The sequence below is a fragment of the Diabrotica undecimpunctata genome, chromosome 4 (genome assembly GCF_040954645.1).
Source record: "Diabrotica undecimpunctata isolate CICGRU chromosome 4, icDiaUnde3, whole genome shotgun sequence".
Classification (NCBI taxonomy): domain Eukaryota; kingdom Metazoa; phylum Arthropoda; class Insecta; order Coleoptera; family Chrysomelidae; genus Diabrotica; species Diabrotica undecimpunctata.
The window spans coordinates 114,384,618-114,402,104 of record NC_092806.1 but is presented as its reverse complement, the minus strand read 5'-3'; the positions used below and the strand labels follow the sequence as shown (position 1 = coordinate 114,402,104).

At 35.1% G+C, this 17,487-nt stretch overlaps 2 protein-coding genes across 2 annotated transcripts; both read right to left on the bottom strand.

Annotated features, from left to right (window-relative positions):
- Nucleotides 1-11,945: 11,945 nt before the first annotated feature.
- LOC140438908 (uncharacterized) lies at nucleotides 11,946-13,094 on the bottom strand. The gene has a single exon (XM_072528543.1). The coding sequence runs from the start codon at nucleotides 13,092-13,094 to the stop codon at nucleotides 11,946-11,948; it is 1,149 nt and encodes a 382-aa protein (XP_072384644.1).
- Nucleotides 13,095-13,166: 72 nt separating this feature from the next.
- On the bottom strand, nucleotides 13,167-16,769 carry LOC140438907 (uncharacterized). The gene is made up of 2 exons (XM_072528542.1): nucleotides 16,413-16,769; nucleotides 13,167-15,737 (listed from the first exon to the last, which is right to left on the bottom strand). Exons 1-2 carry the CDS (start codon nucleotides 16,767-16,769, stop codon nucleotides 13,167-13,169), a joined length of 2,928 nt encoding a protein of 975 aa, XP_072384643.1.
- Between the last annotated feature and the right edge of the window lie 718 nt (nucleotides 16,770-17,487).

The following is a 17,487-nucleotide window of genomic DNA, read 5'->3' as shown; positions in this document are numbered from 1 at the left end:
TTCTACCACCAAATAATGCATATACGATATTTTCCGTCCACTTATCAAAATTCCATTTCTTGTTCAAAAAATATATGTTCTCTGCAATTCAGTGTCAATAAGTGCCCTTACTTGTTTAGTACCATGTGCACTTCTTATATTTATTCGCAGAGTTTGTAAAAAAACCTGTGTATTGTTCAAATTAGCAAGCGTATGATCCTCAGTTCTATTTTCTTCCGAGCGGGTAATACTTGAGCTCGATGTATCAATTTTATTAATAGGCAAATTAGGACACATCAAAACAGCATGTGGTTTACAACATACTATACAGTTCGAACGACCTCTACACTTTTTAGAAGAATATATTAATTTCAAACATCGAAAACAGGCTTTTTTTCTAACAATATTCGTCGTTTCTGTTCCATAGTAAATTGTTGTGCTTTGAAACAATTTGTACTGCCATGCTGTCTTTTACAAAATATACACCTGTAAACCTCATAAGTTATTAACCCAGCAGCGGTCCCTAAGGGCTGATCAGTTTTTTACTTAGGTATTTTACATTTTTCTTGGCAACAAGGCTATTGAATTTATATTGATATTTAGTCGGTAAACAAAAACCTTCCATTGCTAAATTAATTTTTTTTTCATTTTGAACTTCACTCTGTAAAATGCTCATTAGCCCACTCAATCTTGTATCTAAAGTTGTAACTTCTGCAGTTTCTCCGATAGTTTCCATGGATATGGAAATACAAGGCTTTAAAAACTGTGAAGATCTATGCCATAGTCCAATCGTATCTTCGGGCAAACATGACTCAATAAGAGGATACAATATCGCTGTATACTTGTCAGCAGTTATGCCTAAGGTCTCAAGTGAACGAATTTGACTCAATCATATTGTAAAGAGCAGAAATATTACAAAGACTACTAGAAACTCGCCTCAAAATTAACTTTAACGGCTCTCTAATGTAAATTTTAATCTGGAGATCATCTCTGCCAAACCTAGACTGCAAACTCCGAATAATTTTTAAGTTATTGTCGGCTACTTCAGGAAAACTCACCACTTATTGTCTGGCCTTATTGGCCTCTAAAGTGGCTTGTCTCAAATAAGCTATCTTATCAGTCAAATCAATTGATGGATCATCATGCACTGCGACCAAAAGAGAAGCGTAATAACGTCTCGCAGTTATTTTCCGCGAAAGATTCCGGTTCCAGAATAATACAAAATTAAATTACAAGTACAAAAAAATTACTTTTGTATTAAATTACATAAGTGTGGCTTTAAAGTTTTATTTCAATACAGTTTGCTTTGGTGCTACAAATTCGACTGACTATATCTACGCAATACTAATATTATTATTATGATTCTTTTCATCATCATCATTGGTGCTACAGCCCTATAAAAGAGTCTCGAGCTTCCCAAGTCTATTACGCCAGTCAGTTCTATCCATTGCCAACTGTTGCCAGCTTGTTGCGCCTATTTGTCTACCATCCTCATCTACACCATCCCTCCATCTGAGTTTTGGTCTACCCCTATTTCTACTTCCCACAGGTTGTGACATAAGGATTCTTCTAGGGGGGTTGTTCTGCTGTGATCTTGCCAGATGTCCTGCCCATCTTAGTCTTCCTATTTTTATAAAGGATACTACGTCTTTACCACCAAATATATGTTTATATCTGTGATATATCTCGTAGTTGTACCTCCTTCTCCAAACACCATTTTCACAGATGCCACCGAATATTCTTCTCAGGATCCTTCGTTCAAATATAAGCAGGAGATTTTCATCTGCCTTGGAAATGGTCCATGTCTCCGACCCATATGTCAACACTGGTTGTATAAGGGTTTTGTATATGGTTATTTTTGTTTTTTGGCTTAAGTTTCTGCTTCTCATATGTCTACTCAGTCCAAAATAGCATTTTTTTATATAGTAAAATAAAAAAAAAAAAAAAATTTGTTTAATTTACTAAAAATAGCATTTGTTTGCTAGGATTATTCTTCGCTTGATTTCTTCCGTCATGACGTTCTCCTTGGTGATCAGGGAGCTTAATTATGATTCTTTTAAGTAAAATTATTAAGTAGATATTCGACAGTGGAGTTTCTATTGCGACAGTGGTGTTTCATTTAGGTAACCTACGCCTGCTGCTCTGTTTGCTCTATTCACTTGATCTTCCACATCTGTTTCGAGATTTTCGTACCTAGAGAGTGTGATGTTTTTGCATTTTGCATTGTCTCAACTTGATTTTAAAAGTAAGTTTCATTGTAGTTTTATTGGTTAGTCGTACAGTGCAATTATTGTCTATATAATTCATGTAGTGGGCTATAATGGCTTAAATTTATATTACGATTTATTTGTTGTCTGACAAAACCGAATAGTGGTGCACGTTTTAGAATCGGGTAACTAGACGAGATAAATTTATTTTCTACAAGTAGTCTACTGTAGTCATATGGATACGTCGAAATCCAGGACGGCGGCTCACAACTTATGGGATGGGGAAGCTTTTTGAAGATGCTTTCATGAGAGCAGCAACCATGGAAACTGGGATTAATGGATTTCAAAAAACAGGAACATATCCACTTGATTCAGAAGTATTTTCAGATTGAATTTTCATTGGATTGAACAACAAATAATACCAATCGCACATAATGAGTGTTTGTAACTAAAAGTCCTTATTTATTATTATTATTACATAGTAATGAGGGCTGGGGTCATGAATACCCATAAGCCCATGTACAAGAAAAATGAAATAGTACATTACAAAATAATTAGTTACGCAAATAAACTATGAACTAATAAATTATATACAGTATTGTTCAGTTTACAAACATGTAAGAGTCTAGTTGGTTTTTAAAAGAATTTAAAATGTGGAATTTATAATTTCCGTTGGGAGACTTTTAAATGTGTGGCTATGTAATCGTATAAATACGATTACACAGAAAATGTTGGCGCCTTATCCATGAAAAGGATTCCTTCTTCAGTTTCAAACTGTGTCCACGTAGTCTGCTGTGATGATCTAAAATAAACAAATGCTGCAGATTTCCATATCCAAACTTTAAAATTCGGAAGGTGATAATTAAGTCTACACGGCGTCGACGAGCTTCAAAAGTTGGTAACCCTGCTAAAGAAAGTCTTTGTGGGTAATCTGGCCTTTTTCGTTTAAAAGATAGTCTGGTGGCTTTCTTTTGCACATTTTCGAGAAGAGTTCTTTCGCGCACTAATTCTGGGCACCAAACTGTTCCACAGTACTCCAGTAGGGGTCGGACATAAGTTTTATACAAACGAATAGAACCCGAAAAGAATATTTTTGTAAAAGTCTTATTAAGTAGATATAATTTACTATTCGCTTTTTTAGTGATGTTTGAAATATGCTCCGACCAACTCAAATTTTCAGTAATTGTAACACCAAGGTCACAATATGATCCCACAGTATCCAGTAAATGCCCGTCTATCGAATAAGACAAACGCGGGTTATTTTTTCCCAAATGTAAAACTACACACTTATCTCTATTTAGAGGTATTTACTCTTCAATCAATTAAAAAAATATATTTCCAACTTCTTATGGGACAAATACACAAAAAAAGAAATGTTTGGAAAGGTTTTCTAAGCCCCGCCCATTGTGACGTCAAACTTATAGTACGTTCAACCAGCTTACACCTCTAAACGATTAATGGAATTCGCAGAAAATCTTTCGTTGTAGTAAAAGGCACGGAAGACTGAACAGGAATTCTCCATAATCTTTTTAATTTGTCTTAATAGTCTTTGTTCAGAATATTTTTGCATGTCTTATGAGTTAGATTTAATTTGTATAAAATGAGGAGCAAAAATTCTAATGAAATTTTAAATATTATTGTTTATTTGGCTAATAATGAATGTATAAATATAGGTAATGGTTAACCTGCTGTACAATTATTTTGTAAATAACATTATAATAGTGTACTTACTGATTATTTAAATGTATAAATCATCATCATCGTCACTAAATTCACTAACGCTATAATTATGTAAATCTATAATCACTGGATTAATTTCACTAATTTTATTTTCCCGGATTCCACTTTTCTATTAATTTTTCACATTTATATACAGTTTTGGCCCATATTTCTGGAGTTGCAGTTTTAAGAGTTTCTTGAAACATTTCCCTAACTGCATAGTCACTGTATCTACTGCATCCAACGTGATTATCATAATATGTTTTACATATACCCAAGATGTGTTCGATGGGATTAAACTGGCAGTGATATGGCGGTAACCGTAGTACTTAATGTCCATAACTTGATACAATTTGGTCAACTATATAAACTGTTGGTTTTTCATTACGTTTCGAAATTTCCAGCAAGTCTAATTTGAAGGCGTATTCTGGAAAATTGATATTATTTTTAACTAACCAATTTTGGTACGTTTCAGGACTGTTTTGGTTGTTTCTACAAAATCTTCGAATGGTAAGGTGCATTATCTAAAACTATAACGGATGGTTCACTCAAACTAGGTAACAGTTTCTCCTCAAGCCATTTAACAAACATAAAACATATCTGCATTCATGTTTTCATTGTAATCAGCAGATTTTGATTTTGAAGAAAAAATCAAATCTGCGTTTTCTATGAAGCCTTCTTTCCCTCCTGCATGAACAATAATGTGTCTTTTGCCTTCGCTATCTGGTTGTTTTATTGATTTTATGCTGTCATCTTGCCAAATTCTTTTAATTCCACCCTTTGCAAATATCCATGTCTCATCTAAGTATACGAATGTTACATATAAGTATAGTATATTCTCTCAAAAATTTAATTCTTTTGTGAACCACATTACTTCTTTCGCGTAAAAGTAACCCATTATTTAATTTTTTAAATTTAAATCCTAAATGTCTCAACACTTTCTAAAGGCTAGTCCTCTTAATTTCAGAAACTTGTCTTTATCTTATTTTGGCCAGTAAAGTATCTAAACTGACATGTTGATTGTTTTCACGCATTCGATACAAAATATTGCGAATTTCAAATTTTTCTCTATGAGGTAAGTCAATGCTCCTAGAATGTTTTCGAGTTGTTTTCTTGACTTGTGACACTTACTGTGACGTGATACTCAGTCATACGTCATGACGTGATACGTGATACTCAGTCACAGTAAGATCTTCTTGAGAATCTCTGACAGTCTTCATTACAGTTTTTAGCTTACTTTCACTTTTCCCTAGTGCGTCACAAACGCATTCAAACATATACATAATAATGACTTTAAAGGTTCACCATTGTCTCTTTCCATGGTAAAGTAGTTATGCACATTTGTAATTAATTCATCAATATCCAACTTACGTCTAGGTATGATGGTCACTTGAAACTACACGTTTGAATTACAATATACTGAGTTTAGATCAATATGACAGAAACTTTCTAACTGTTGTGCTTAAGAGGTAAAATATAATATAACCGCTTCCAAAGATCCTAAACACATTAAACAAATTAGCTTAATGATCATTAGGAATGCCGATTGTAATTTTATTATGTTTGAGAAAAAGTTTAGAAATGGTTGAAAACCGTACACTAACAAATTCAAATGTTTCCCATAATTATTTTATTTTTAGTACAAATATTTTCTTATGAAAATAAAAAGTTAAATACATTTACCAAAACCCTAACTTAACCCGTTAATATGTAACGGAAAGGATAACGCGCGGAAAAAAGTCCTCGCATAAGAAAATAATACTCTCTATTACGAACACTGAAAGACTAAAAAGGAAAAGGAGACTTTAAGATAGTAAGCTATTAAGCGCTGCGATCCTATATTGCCACGCAATCAAAAAATATCGACAATTTTCGGCTCTCGGCCTTAATTAAGGGGTCTTTAAGTATTACCTAACGCAATTTTGGGAGAAAATGGGCATTGAAAAACATAACCGTGTGTTATAGGGACGGGAGAGGGTTTCGAACAACGCGTTACGTAACATTGTTTTTTTACTTAAATAAATAAAAAAGCTTTTGAATTAAATTCTTCCGGGTTGGCAATTCTTTTCGTTTCTTTTTACGGGGAATCTTTCGATGGTATTATACAATATTTGTTCTTTTTGTTTATACGGGAAATCCTTCGACTGTTTTGTACGTTCTTTGTATTTTGTTTTAAACGGAGTACATAAAAACGTTACGGTGCGTTATATGGGACAGGGAGGGTCAAAAATCTTCAATAATTGCGTTACCGATACTTAAACGCCCCCTATCAACAAAGAACAAACTAAATGTTGTCTATTGTACGAGTGATTTTTTCAGTTGTATATTTTTTTTTATTCAGAAACCAGTTTACATATTTAACGATTAATTTTGTTTTTGTTTTGTATGAAAGTTGGCGAATTTAGCCTTTATATCACAGTCTATGAAGTGCCTTTATGACATCAAGAAAAACAGCAGACCAAACACCTTTTTTTGTATTGTTTTTTCAATGACATCTGGAAATCGATTCACTTAGTTTATGACTGAGTGATTATTTCTGAATCCAAATTGATGGGATGGTATTTTTCACATTAAACTTCAAAGAAACACCACAGTTTTTCTTTGAAGTTTACTCAAAATCACTCCCATTATTAGGTCAAATCCTTTTGCTTTTTCGGATTGAAATTATTTTTAATTTCGTCAGCAACTTACTTAGGGGTAACCAGTGGAACTCTGTTAATGTACTCATTTGGGTTGAACTTACGTTATACTGAAATCTTGTTCCTCGATGTTCTGCGAAAATATTTGCTTTTTTCAAGATTTTTACGAGCTGAACTCCCATCATCTTTTCTAGTATATTTTACAAAACTATTAATCCAAGTTCATTTTGTTGTCCTAAATGATTATTTTATACCTAATAATAATTTGGAAAAATAGTGTTACACTCTTTTGTGATTTTTTCAGAACTGAAGTTTGGTTGGGTCCATGTTGCATGACGATGCCATAGAAAGTTCCTGATTATAAACCATTTTAGTATTACAGGCTCCCTCAAAAATTTTCTAAAATAAATTCGACATTATAATAATATTTGTTTCATTTCATAGTATTGTTCGTAATCTCAGTTTTATAAGATACAAAAAATTCTGTGCAGTTCTTCAGAAGAATAGCTTATCATGTCATCTCGGTTGTTGCTTTAGAAGCAAACAATAACATACTCAACTTTTTTTGCTTATATAAATATCATTCTAGGTAATTTAGATTTTATTTATTTGATTTACACAAAACGATTTTTATCTGTCCGTGTTACAATGAAACAACTCGATGAAAAATGTTTGATTTTACAATGCCACTATTTCTTCATATCCTGTCCTTGTGTATATTTAAATTGAAATAATGCATGCATATCGTTATACAAAACACAGGCATTCGCACGCTTTTATCTAATGCGACACACGAAAAATGCTAATTAATATAGGGGTAGAGGATAAAGACTAATTAGTGGAAGAAAGATATCAAAACTCAACTTATGGAAAATACAGTTGGTTTTGTGAATGATATTATTATAGTGCTTTTCTATATATTATATCCTCATATATGCTCAATATCACATGTCGATCATACCTTCCTCATTTTTACCCACAACAAAGATGGTTCGGTATATTTTGAAATCCATCTAAATGGTATACATCCTAGTATTCAGTTCACGATGAAGATGGAAACTGAATTATTCTAACTGTTTCTTGAATTCCTCATAAACAAAAATCAATTTCAAGATTTTTATTACCCTGTTTACCAAAAACCGAGCCGTACTAACCGCTACTTGCATGTTAACTCCCATTTTCCATCTTTACGACAATCTTTAGATTAATGCGACTTTGCAACAATTCGAGTAGAGCCGCAGAATTTGCTTCTTTATAACAAGCCCTTTTCCAAAAATGGTTACCGCGAAAATCATATCAATAGGACCATCCACAGGCATCTATCTATCCCTCGTTCAATCTTAATTTAAAAAATCCGTCCCTCATTAGACAAAAGATTTTCTACTTTATATCAAAGGTGTCACTAAATTGAATTGTCAAAACAAAGGAAATAAACACAATATTTAATCCTCGCCAAAAACTTTCATCTGTTATCCAAGCAGTTAAAGACGAACAACACGGAGTTTAATTCCTTGTGCAGACTATCGACTCTTAAGGGCAAATCAGTCGAAGAATCCAAATCAAAATTTATCAACATATCATTCCATGCAGATCAAAACATTTATTTTGAAAATTCTGGAAACATAGCCCCTATCCCTTTCTATAAACAAACAATTATCCAGAAACGATTGAGATCAAAAAAAAGATTAGATTGTCTCAATAAAATAGATGACACATCCGTTTGCCTTCAACATGAAGACCTCTCCTCAACCATAAGAACCCGCCCGCCACCAATAATCTTCGCGCCAACCAACATCCTCTCACGCCAGAGAACCGCGTGACCATCTACGGTGTAAATAAATCACAATCGACTATAAACAGCTGGTCAAATAAACTTCTACCCTACAACATTGTCTACCTAAAAGTCTATCCGTTAGATAAAACAGCACAACTTAAAACATATCAATCCCTAAATATTCACGAATTTCAGACTAAAGCCAGAAATAATATCGGGGATAACCTAATCATTATTGGCCTCAACAACCCCACAAATTTTTAATTAATCAACCAGCAAAATCCTACAAAACCTTCATCCCGTCATGACAGGCGTGAACAAGGATCTCTCATGAGAAGACATTAAAGATGGTCTGTCGGAAGACTTTATTATAAAATTGTCAGAATAATTGCCCGCTCCAATAACATTCCAACACATTTCGTACGAGTTTTCACGGACTCGGAACCAAAGTTCACCGATGCACTGAAAAGCGCTATTAGACTGAACGGGAAGATTAGACGTTGTGGGATCCCTAGATCGAACAATTTCATCTCGTTGCGCTTAAAATACTGCTCTAGATGCTGCCAAATCGGACATCATAATACGAAATGCCCACAAAAGCAACAATGTGTCCCAACTACCGACAAAATCACAAATCAAATAAATGTTCAAAGGCAAATGCACCAACTTGGTACAACAGCAGTGGCAAACACCCGGCATCTCTCTGTAAAGTGGTTTTCCAAAATATGGACGAACACGCTATCTCAACGTCGATGTACACCCATTCTGTAAATCAAAGATTGATACAAACCAGATTCTTATCACCTAGCTCCAAGAATACACTCACTCGCCATCGAAAAAGATGACAAACAAAACAATCCTGCGATCCCAACAATGGAAAGTGAGTGTCCTCAAATAACTCCTTCAGAGCCGATTCAGTAAGGATAAGGACAGGGGAGATTGATTTTCTGTGGTTTCCCAATCTCATTGCTCAACGTTACCTGTACCTAGGTGAGGATCTAGCCACAACTAACCTCCACGCGATTTACTACAAACATTTCAAACAATTCTGAAAGGTATCGTTCTTTTTTCGAATGCATTTTACCTTCTCCTTAATAGAAGCGGCGAGATGTTAAAGAGTGAAAGCTGAAAATTGCAGTCGTCGAAAGCATCCGAAAACTTATGAAACCTGGCCGTTGGTGTAACGATCAAAAGTATAACATTTTAATAGAATATACTAGTCTTATAAATTGACTCAAACGTGCAAACGGCTTCAAGAACAAGAGTCACTATTAGGTACTCTGTCACCGTCGGAAGGTAGATGTTCAGTACTTAGAGAGCGTCAGTTGTAACTGGATTGGTACGGTCCGTTACATTTGTAAATAATGTCTTACGTGAAAGAGCAACGGAGATTGCAAAGTTCTTCTTCTTTTGGTGCCTATTCGTTTCGAATATTGGCGATAATTCTGGCTATAATTATTTTATTAACTGATGCTTTAAATAGATTAGTTGTTGTGGAGAACCATTTCGTCAGGTTTTTTAAATTTGATATTCTTCTTCTCAAAATTCCTCGCTTTCCGAATACTTTGCTTCGAAGGATTATTTTCAGTAATCTGTATTTAGCGCCGTTTTTCATTATGTGTCCGAGATATTCTAACTTTCTCTTTTTAATCGTATACATCACTTCTCTTTCTTTCACCATTCTTCGTAGTACAGACTCGTTGGTTATCTTGTCCGTCCATGATATTGTGATGATTTTATTTCAATGTCTATTTAATTTATAATGTCTTGTTCTTATCTTAATTCATTAAAGAGCACAATAACTGATATTAATTTATTTATCACTAAATATACATAATTTATTAAAAAGCGAACGTAACATTTTATCGCGAGCGCGTCTTCAGAATTAACTGTTTCCTATTCTCCAAAAAGTCCTGTTATATATTCACTACTGTTAGACTAGAAACGTCTACGGCCTTCTCGACTAGACAGAGCGGCGAATTGTTCTCAGAACCGGTATGGTTAAATCGGCTTGTCTCCAGAAGGTTCGAATTGTTGTTTTTATTACAAAGGGGGACCCATCGTGTGTCAGGTAGGCATTACCTAAAAAATACGTGAATGAATGAAAATATTAGTAATAAATATATTTACGGTTTTGGGTCAGAATTTATCGTAACAATATACTTAGGATTCTTCTGTATAGCCATATCTCGAAGGCTTCAAGTTTTTTCTCCATCGCTTTAGTGAGTGTCCATGATTTAATATCGTAGGAGCCTTGCTTTTATCTCCAAATTAAAGTTGTGGCTTTTAAAGAGTTTGGCCATGTTATTGAGTGCATTCCTAGCCTTCTCTATTCTACATTTTACTTCTTGTGAGTGATCCCATTGATCGTTTACTATTGTTCCAAGATAGGTATGCTGTTTTACTCGGTCCACTGGTGTATTCTTGATAAGCAGTTGGACGTCTCGAATTTTATTTTTGCTGATGACCATAAATATGTTTACTTGTAGTCCAAATCTTTCACTTACTGTATTTACTTTGTTTATTAGTTGCTTTAAGCTATTTAAACTGTCTGCAAAAATAACGGTGTCATCTGTGTTGGAACTTTGATTGATCTCCAACAATTGTTCGGGAGAAAGCTTATTAAATTCCTTTCCCCGTGCGTGTACAGTACCAAATATTTTAGGACCATGGACTGTACAAGAGTTTCCTTCGATATAGATAAGCAGACTTTACGGCGATGGTTCAGTATGTGTTTGGTTTTATAGGGGTTTGTACTTAGAGAAAAATAAGCGTAATTAATCGATACTACACATTTAATACCGAGAAAATATTTACAAAGGCACTATTACTAAATAAAGAGTTCGCTTTAATAAATTGTTCATTTTTATACCGGCGTTTTAGGGGCGCGCGACTATAGAGAAAACTAAATGCACTTTTTTACCGCACTTTTGACAGTCTGTCAAATACAGTCTGTTGCTAAGATAAAATTCAACATTTGTGGAAACGAAAAATAAACTGAAATTAATATAAAATGTTGTTTTTACAACATACTCGCCCCCGTTGAAGCGCTGGCTTTAACACAAATAAACAGATTATATTATGCCAAGAGAGCATGCGGAAGAAAAAATACATTACAGTTATCATCTTATACTAACTTAAATTAAATCGTCATTGGGTAGAGGACACAATTTTGTAATAGAGCGCTTGAAGACTCCATCTTTAGTTTTCACCGAGGCAATTCTTACTCTCCCATCTTTTCCGGGAAAGACCTCAATAACTCTTGCTAGTACCCAATGAAGAGGAGGAGTGTTGTCTTCAATCAGCAACACGAGATCGTTAGGTTCTAGGTTTTTATGAGGGAGAAACCATTTAGGGCGATTTTGAAGTCTATTCAAATAGTCGATAGACCATTTTTCCCAAAACACTTGTTGGAGTTTGGACAAATGTTGCCATAAATTCAATCTGTTTTCAGGAATGTGGATCACATCTTTTTCAGGAAAGGACGTAAGAGATTGTCCAATCAAGAAGTGTCCAGGAGTAAGATACGTAAAATCGGAGGGGTCATTTGAAAAGGAGCAAAGAGTCCGGGAGTTGAGCACAGCTTCAATTTGACCGAGAACTGTAGTGAATTCTTCGAACGTAAGCTTAACATTGCCAAGGAGCACTCTTTATAGCACTTTCCCAAATACCACCATGGTGAGGGGCTCGAGGAACTATAGTTTTCCAGCGAATATGAGATGAGGCCAAAAATTCCTTAATAGAACGAGAGCTTTCCTTTTCCTTGAAAAACTTATAGAGTTCAAACAGCTGGTTGCGAGCACCAAGAAAGTTCGTGGCGTTGTCACTGAATATTGTTTGAGGGAGGCCTCTACGGCTAATAAAGCGTTTTAGAGCGAGAAGAAACGTCTCCGTAGAGAGGCCGGAAACGACTTTAATATGAACAGCTCGAGTCGACAAGCAAACGAAAAGAGCAATATACGATTTTAATAAAGGAGCCTTACGAAGGTTGGAAGACTTTATCTGAAAGGGGCCGCCAAAATCTAATCCGACGTGAGCGAACACTCGAGAGGAGTTTAAACGTTCTTTTGGTAGATCTGCCATGATCTGGGTAGCGGGTTTGGCACGAAACTTAAAACAAACCATACATTGGTGAGTGACCTTCTTGACTTCTCGTAGTCCATTTAAAGGCCAATATTTGAGACGAATTTGTGACAAAGTATTTTGAGGACCTGAGTGACAGAGTCTGACATGTTCTCTGTGGAGGATGAGACGAACTACACGATTTTTTGAGGGGAGGAGAAGAGGGTATCTTTGATCAAAGGTAACGTCTGAGTTTCTGAGGCGACCTCCCACCCGGAGCATTTCATTCTCATCCAAAAAGGGATTTAGGGGTAAAAGACACTTATTAGATAGAGTTTTACCTTTCTTAAGCTCAGAAATCTCACTCGAGAAGTTGGAATACTGAAGCATCTTAATAATCTTAAGTTCAGCGTTTTGAAGTTCGCTGACTTCAAGGGTATTAGTTAACTTGCGAGAAAGCGGTTTAGCATTATTAGCAAATCTAAACATATAGGCTAAAGTTCTTACAAACTTTGAAAAATTGGAGAACCTATCAGAAAGTGAGGTGAAGAAATCTATTTGATCATTTCGAGCGTGGAGAATGATTTTCCTTTCTTCAGGCAACTTGGAAGTATACCCCTTTGGGTTGTATTTCAATAAATCCAACCGAAGTTGATTTAAAAATGGAGGACCATGAAACCATAAGGACGAATTTATTAATTCAGAGGGTATCATTCCTCGGGAGAGTATGTCGGCAGGATTCTCTTTGGATCGTACGTGCCTCCAGTGAGCATTAGGAGAATTATCTTAAATTTGTGCAACCCTATTTGATACAAATTGGGTCCAACGAGAAGGATGTGAACGAAGCCAAGCGAGAACAATTTCTGAATCCGACCACATATTTATAGAGTCTAATTGAGATAACTTTTCTTTAACAATATTAGCAATCTTTGCTGTGAGTTTACTACACAATAGAGCACCCATGAGTTCCAATCTTGGAAGGGTCAAGGGTTTTAACGGAGCAACGCGACTCTTAGATGCTAGAAGGGAACAAGACACCTGTTCTGATTTATAGGTCACACGTAAGTAGATACAAGCTCCATAAGCCTTTAAACTTGCATCTGAGAATGAGTGAATCTCAACACCAGTGATTTCTTGACTTAAAAAGAGATATCTAGGTATACTTAAGTCCTTAAAATGAGAGAGACTGCTAATAAAACTTAGCCATTCATGTAACGTATCTGCGTCAATGGTATCGTTCCAACTGATTTTGGAAATCCAAATCTTTTGCATTATAAGCTTAGCGACAACTGTAACGGGATTAATAAGACCTTGAGGATCAAATATTTGGGCAATCATTGACAGTACTTCTCTCTTAGTGTATGAATTCTTTAGGGTGAAATCTGGAAGAGAGATTGAAAACGTGTCAAGAACAGGATTCCAGCATAAACCTAAAACCTTATTAGAGCAATTATCTGGAGCTATGACATAAGAAGAGTTTGAAGAGAGAGAAGAAATGTTTTTTAGAAACGAGTCCGAGTTAGAACACCATTTATGTAGAGAAATACATGCTGTTCCAAGTAAACTAGTTAATTCCTTGTGAGCTTTGAGGAGAGTTTGCTCATCATTAGCACCGTAGAGAATGTCATCAATATAACAATTATTTTGAAGAGCGTCACTGGTCAGGGGATATTCAGTTTGATGAGTATTTGCCAGTTCCATTAAACAGCGAGTACTCTGAAAACTGGCGCTTTTAGTTCCATATGTAACTGTTTGCAATTCCAGGCACTCAATATCTTTTTCCGGGGAGTCACGCCAAAGTATGTTTAACAGAAAGGTTTGATCAGGATTGATTTTAACCTGTCTGTACATCTTTTGTATATCAGTTGTGAAAACAAAGGAATATAATCGAAAGCGTAGCAAAATATCAAAAAGTTCCGGTTGAAGAGTGGGACCTTTGAGTAGGATATCATTTAACGAGTAACTACTAGAGCTTTTCATCGAACCATCGAAAACAACCCTAAGTTTTGTTGTTAAGGATTCTTCTTTTACTACACAGTGATGCGGGAGAAAATATTTATTTTCTAAATTTTCATTAGTAAGAGAGAGAGGGACTATTCTAGCATGTTCGAGAAAAAGATATTCACTAATGAACGACTTATATTGAGCGTATGTATTTTCATTTTTTAAGAGCCTATTTTCTAAATTAATAAATCTCTTTAAAGCTACTTTAAAAGATTCACCTAATTTTTTATGCGCATTTTCGCAGACAAGTGGTAGGTTTACTTGAAAACGACCCGAAGGTAAAATACGAGTGGTTTTATTAAATATTTGTTCAGCCAATTCCTCATCGGGGGTTAATTTACTAACGTGGGGAACTTCTTCAATTTCGAAAAATTGTTGTATCAATTTATCTAAATTATTCTCTTCGGATTCGGACTGAACAAAGAGAGAAACATTTGACTGAGAAATAGCCAAGTTTGAACTCCGATGAAAGACATGAGGGGGAATAGTACCAAAAATAATATAACCTAAGTGGGTATTCTGAAGAATGGGAAGATTCTTTCCTAAACGAATGAATCCATCAGTCAATAATTCGCTATAGATGTCGCCAGCTAGAAGCAAATCAATTTTACCGGGAACAGAGTACGAGGGATCTGCGAGAGTGAGATTAGGTGCAACATTTATTTTGCTTCTATCTAGGGTAGCTTTAGGAAGCCTACAGGTTATACTATCAAGTACAGCAAAAGAAGTTTTGAAACTTCTATCCTTCACATTATAGGGAAAAAATTCTATGTTAATCATTTGATTTGACATTGAGGTGTTTTCGGATATGGTTGATATCTGTAACTGTTTAAAATAAGGGGTGAGGTTTAACTTCTCAACCAAATCACGAGAAATGAACGAATGTTGACTCCTATTATCTAGGAGCGCCCTGGCATGCATAGGTCTGCCATCTTTAGAATACACTGTCACTAAAGCGGTAGCCAACAATACATCAGTTTTAACTGATAAAGCAGAGAGAGAAGTGGCTGTATGAGAATCTGCAGTGTTTTGTACTTCTAAAGGAGGTTTGAACGAACTGGTAGAAGCTTCATTTTGGGTATGAGAATTATATGAAGGCGGAGTAGATACGTGAGCGACACGACTGGAAGAACCTTGAGACTGTTTGGGAGCTTGAGCGTTGCGATCAATAGAGAAAGATTGCCTATTGGTGTTCCTAGAGGAAGAGACATTTTCAGAGGTACTATGCAAGAGCGAGTGATGTCTTTTCTTACATATACTACATGAGCGTGAAGAGTTGCAATCTTGAGAAAAATGTTTATTACCCAAACAATTCCAACAAAGTTTCTTACCTTTTACAAAATTAAATCTTTCCTGTAAAGAGAGACATTAAAAATCATTACACTGATAAATTTTATGAGAATTACTTTTACAACATATACAATTAGTATCCGAAAACGAGTTTGTTTGTAAATTAACTGATGAAAACAAAGATGTTTTTAATTGAGGTTTATTAAATTTTTTATCATTATCAGAAACGTTTAATTTTTCTTGTATATCACATTTTTTCTCGAGAAAACTAAAAAACTGTGAGAGAGTAGGTAAAGCCTTTGAACCTATTTCATACTCAAATGACCTATGCGTCGCGAAATCTAATTTTTGTAAAAATACTTCGATTAATAGTAGATCCCAATGTTCGATAGGTACAGACATATTTTTTAAAGCGAGTAAAGTTTGCTTGCAAAGAGTTAAAAATTCTCGTAATGAATTTGCGTTACCTTTAGCTAAAGATGGAGCCTTTAACAATTTTTGGATATGTAAACTAATCACACGCGATTTATTTTCGTATCTATTCTTAAGCGTGTCCAAAGCGATCCGGAAATTTTCTTCTATAACTTCTATATTTTCTATCAAATGTAAAGGTTCATTTTTTAAGAAAGATTTCAGATATATAAATTTTTGCACATTGTTTAGCTCTACATTATTGATTATTAGCGTTTCAAATAGCTGATAAAACGCGTTCCAATCGGCGAAGTTTCCTGAGAATACCTGCATCGTAATTTCCGGCAACCTAACCTTAGCAGTGGCTACAGTTGGTGGAGTATCGTTTGAGATGAGCGAGTGGAAGGGTAACTTTAAAGCTTCCATCTTATGCTGCAGTCCAGCTAGTGTAGAAAAGTATTTTTCCTCCATCAGTACCCTGTCTTCTGTTTCAGAATCGGTTTCATCGATTTCTTCAATCTGATCCATCACGTCTTCATATTTCAGATAACATGTTTTCAATTCGGTGTGTCTGAGTTGAAACTGGAGACCGTCAGTTTCTGCATCTGCGTTTTCTAGTAACCAGTTCGCTATTCTGGTAATCTTGGCCTTCAGTGGTTTTCTCTTCTTCTTGAGATCTTCCATTTTGACTTTAACAAAAGGTACTACTCCAAAAACAAATGCCTAAGGCAGTGCAAACACCGAATTCTTTAGAGAAATTAATGTTTATATTATATACTAATATCTGTATCACACGGCGAAAATAGAGTCAATAATGTTTATATTATAATAACATGTGTAGCACACGGCGAGAGAGTTTATAGTTTATTAAAACGCGATAAATGTCTTAAATTACACTGAGAGTTTACTTTTCAATTAAATTTTTCGCACACGCGGTAAATGTCTACAAATGTCTACTAATAAATTTTTTAAAGAGATAGTCTTTTTGAAAAGCGGTTCACTTTGTGCATAAGCGAAATTATAATATGGAAAAATCTCACCCAATTTGTCCAGTAGTTTACAGCAACAGGCACAAACACCAGATAAAATTCACTTCTGTCCTTTTGTTTTAGAGTTTATCGCGACACATTAGTCTTTTCGAGGGTCTTTTAATCACATTTATATAAATATGCAAACCTAAGAGTAAAGTACAAACAACGCGATCACCAAACACAAAATCCGTCGAGTTAGGACCAAAAATAATGTTGGAACTTTGATTGATCTCCAACAATTGTTCGGGAGAAAGCTTATTAAATTCCTTTCCCCGTGCGTGTACAGTACCAAATATTTTAGGACCATGGACTGTACAAGAGTTTCCTTCGATATAGATAAGCAGACTTCACGGCGATGGTTCAGTATGTGT